The 2,067-nt window shown below is 50.2% G+C and overlaps 1 protein-coding gene across 1 annotated transcript; it reads right to left on the bottom strand.

Annotated features, from left to right (window-relative positions):
* Positions 1–1,129, bottom strand: EMWEY_00060160 (hypothetical protein, conserved; the record flags this gene model as incomplete). Its single annotated transcript, XM_013481379.1, has 2 exons — positions 1–848; positions 1,033–1,129. Coding segments are annotated over 2 exons (945 nt in total), but the record flags the coding sequence as incomplete, so codon positions are not given.
* Positions 1,130–2,067: the final 938 nt, after the last annotated feature.

Genomic DNA, 2,067 nt, shown 5'->3' on the forward strand with positions numbered 1-2,067 from the left:
AAGCCCTGGTTCAATACTACTAGGCACTGGAGGAAACGCTCCAGGCGAAGGCATTGGCTGCAGCGCCTCCACCAAATCTGCGGCTTCCTCGCCCGACAACCACTCCTCTAATGAGACTGCTTGAGCAGTATGGCTGGATTCTGACAGCACTGACTCGAAAAGGCTTAGAGGCGTTGTACCGGTTAATTCAGCGCCTCCCGGAGCTAGCAAGGCTCCGGAGAGTAGGGGAGCCACCTGATTTGTCTCCATGGCCGTAGGTTGGCTCAGTGGTTCCACAGATTCCTGTAGGGACGCCGCATCTTCACTATGCGTTGCTGAATTCGAATTGCCTATATCATCATCGACAATCCAAGCCTCTTCTTGTAACATATGTTTGCTCTGAGATAAGACGGAATCAATAAGTAACTCGACATCCGGATCTAGAGAAGGTGGTTCTGGAAGCGTCTCCTGATTCGGAGCCGCCTGTTTAAACAATTTGGGCACTTTCTCCTCACTGGGTCCCTCTCTTTCCCTCCTCTTGGCATGCCTCTGCTGTCCACGCAAGCCTAGACTTGGAACCGCCACAATTTCCTCCGACGACGGCAGCGTCTGATCTTGAATATCTAGGCCGGCATACCAAGTTGTGGCAGGAAGGTGCCTGCTTGAACTAGGGGTAAGATTCTCAATATGTTGCTGGGGTGTGTGTGGAGGCGTGTCTGTGTCTGCATCTGTGTGTGTGATGCACGGATCTGTCTCATTGCTTTCTTTGCCATCCGCGCCTCCGGCGAGTTTGCGCCCAAATAATGGCGTGGATATTCTCCCTCGAGTTGACAAACTGCACAGGTAGACAAGGAAGATGACAGCTGACACTGTAGCAAGCGCAGCAACCAGTGGCAATCCTTTCCGGGGTCGTGCCGCGGTGCAGGGCCTGTACGCCGCGGAGGAGAACACATCTTTCACATCTTTGCCATGGGTTGCAGTAGGCACGCCTAAATACGACTGGAAGGTGGTCTGGTGCCATGTAACTGGCTTTTCCTTTAGCAGCCAGCTAACCTCCATAGAGCCTGTTGTAGATTCCTACATAAACTATATTGTCAAATATTGTCAAAAGGTTGAGCCACTCGTGCACACGCAGTGGCGGATTAAGCATTTAGAAACAGGCACCAGAAGAATTTCGGAGAGCTCCCGGTAACTAGGCTAAGCAAGGAAAGCAATACCCGTCCGTCGAAAACAACATTCCTGTCGGCGACGAAGTTGTCCCCAGGTTTCAATTCCACACAGGGGATAACGAAAAAAAACGCTTGAAGTGATCCGTAAATCCAGATCCGAATGTTAAGACGTCAAATCCTATGGGGTATACTTTGCGTTGCCAAACCAACTTGCTCGAATTTCTAGTGATTCTCCTGTTGCTCAGGACCCCTTGCAGTTGCGTTGCATCCTTGACGGCCGCTCCAGCCTGAAGAGTTTCGAACCCGCAAGGGAGGGCGGGAGCATGCTGCAAGACTGCTCAAGAAAAGCGAACGGAATCAATATCAATAATACCACTAAACTAGGGCTCTGAACTTTTGAACAAGCAGCGCAACTCGGCGTGGCGCATGTGCACGTTTATGTCGATCCGACCCCAGCCCTGCGTTCCCAGGTATGAGCAGAGACCCAAGCCTAAAACTTCATTCGTATTGAAGGAAGGATCCAAGTAAGGATTAGCAGTGGCTAATAGTTTTTTGAAAAGGATTTCAAGCAAATAAGACTCACCGTTTACTCCTTATGGGCTCAGCGACTGCGGCCTGTGGCGGTTGTTCCTCAACATGCCCCATCTGACGTTGGCACATCTAATCCTACATACGATCAGGCCGGCTACTGAAAGCAAATTCATTGTTGAATAGTTGTTGACAGTATTATTGCTTGCATGTTTGCAATGTATGGTTGGTTATGCTTGCTTTAGGGGTTGTCTTGCAACTGGCTGTGCAGGATGCTGCAGCTTCTCGACCTTCACAGATGGTTGCCCTGAGCCGCGATAGAGTCAAAACACTCAAAATAGCAGTCTCTCCAAACAGTTCATACCCTGTTTTCTACACTCCTGGAATCGTG

The sequence above is a fragment of the Eimeria maxima genome, genomic scaffold (assembly GCF_000499605.1).
Source record: "Eimeria maxima Weybridge genomic scaffold, Emw_scaff3230, whole genome shotgun sequence".
Lineage (NCBI taxonomy): Eukaryota > Apicomplexa > Conoidasida > Eucoccidiorida > Eimeriidae > Eimeria > Eimeria maxima.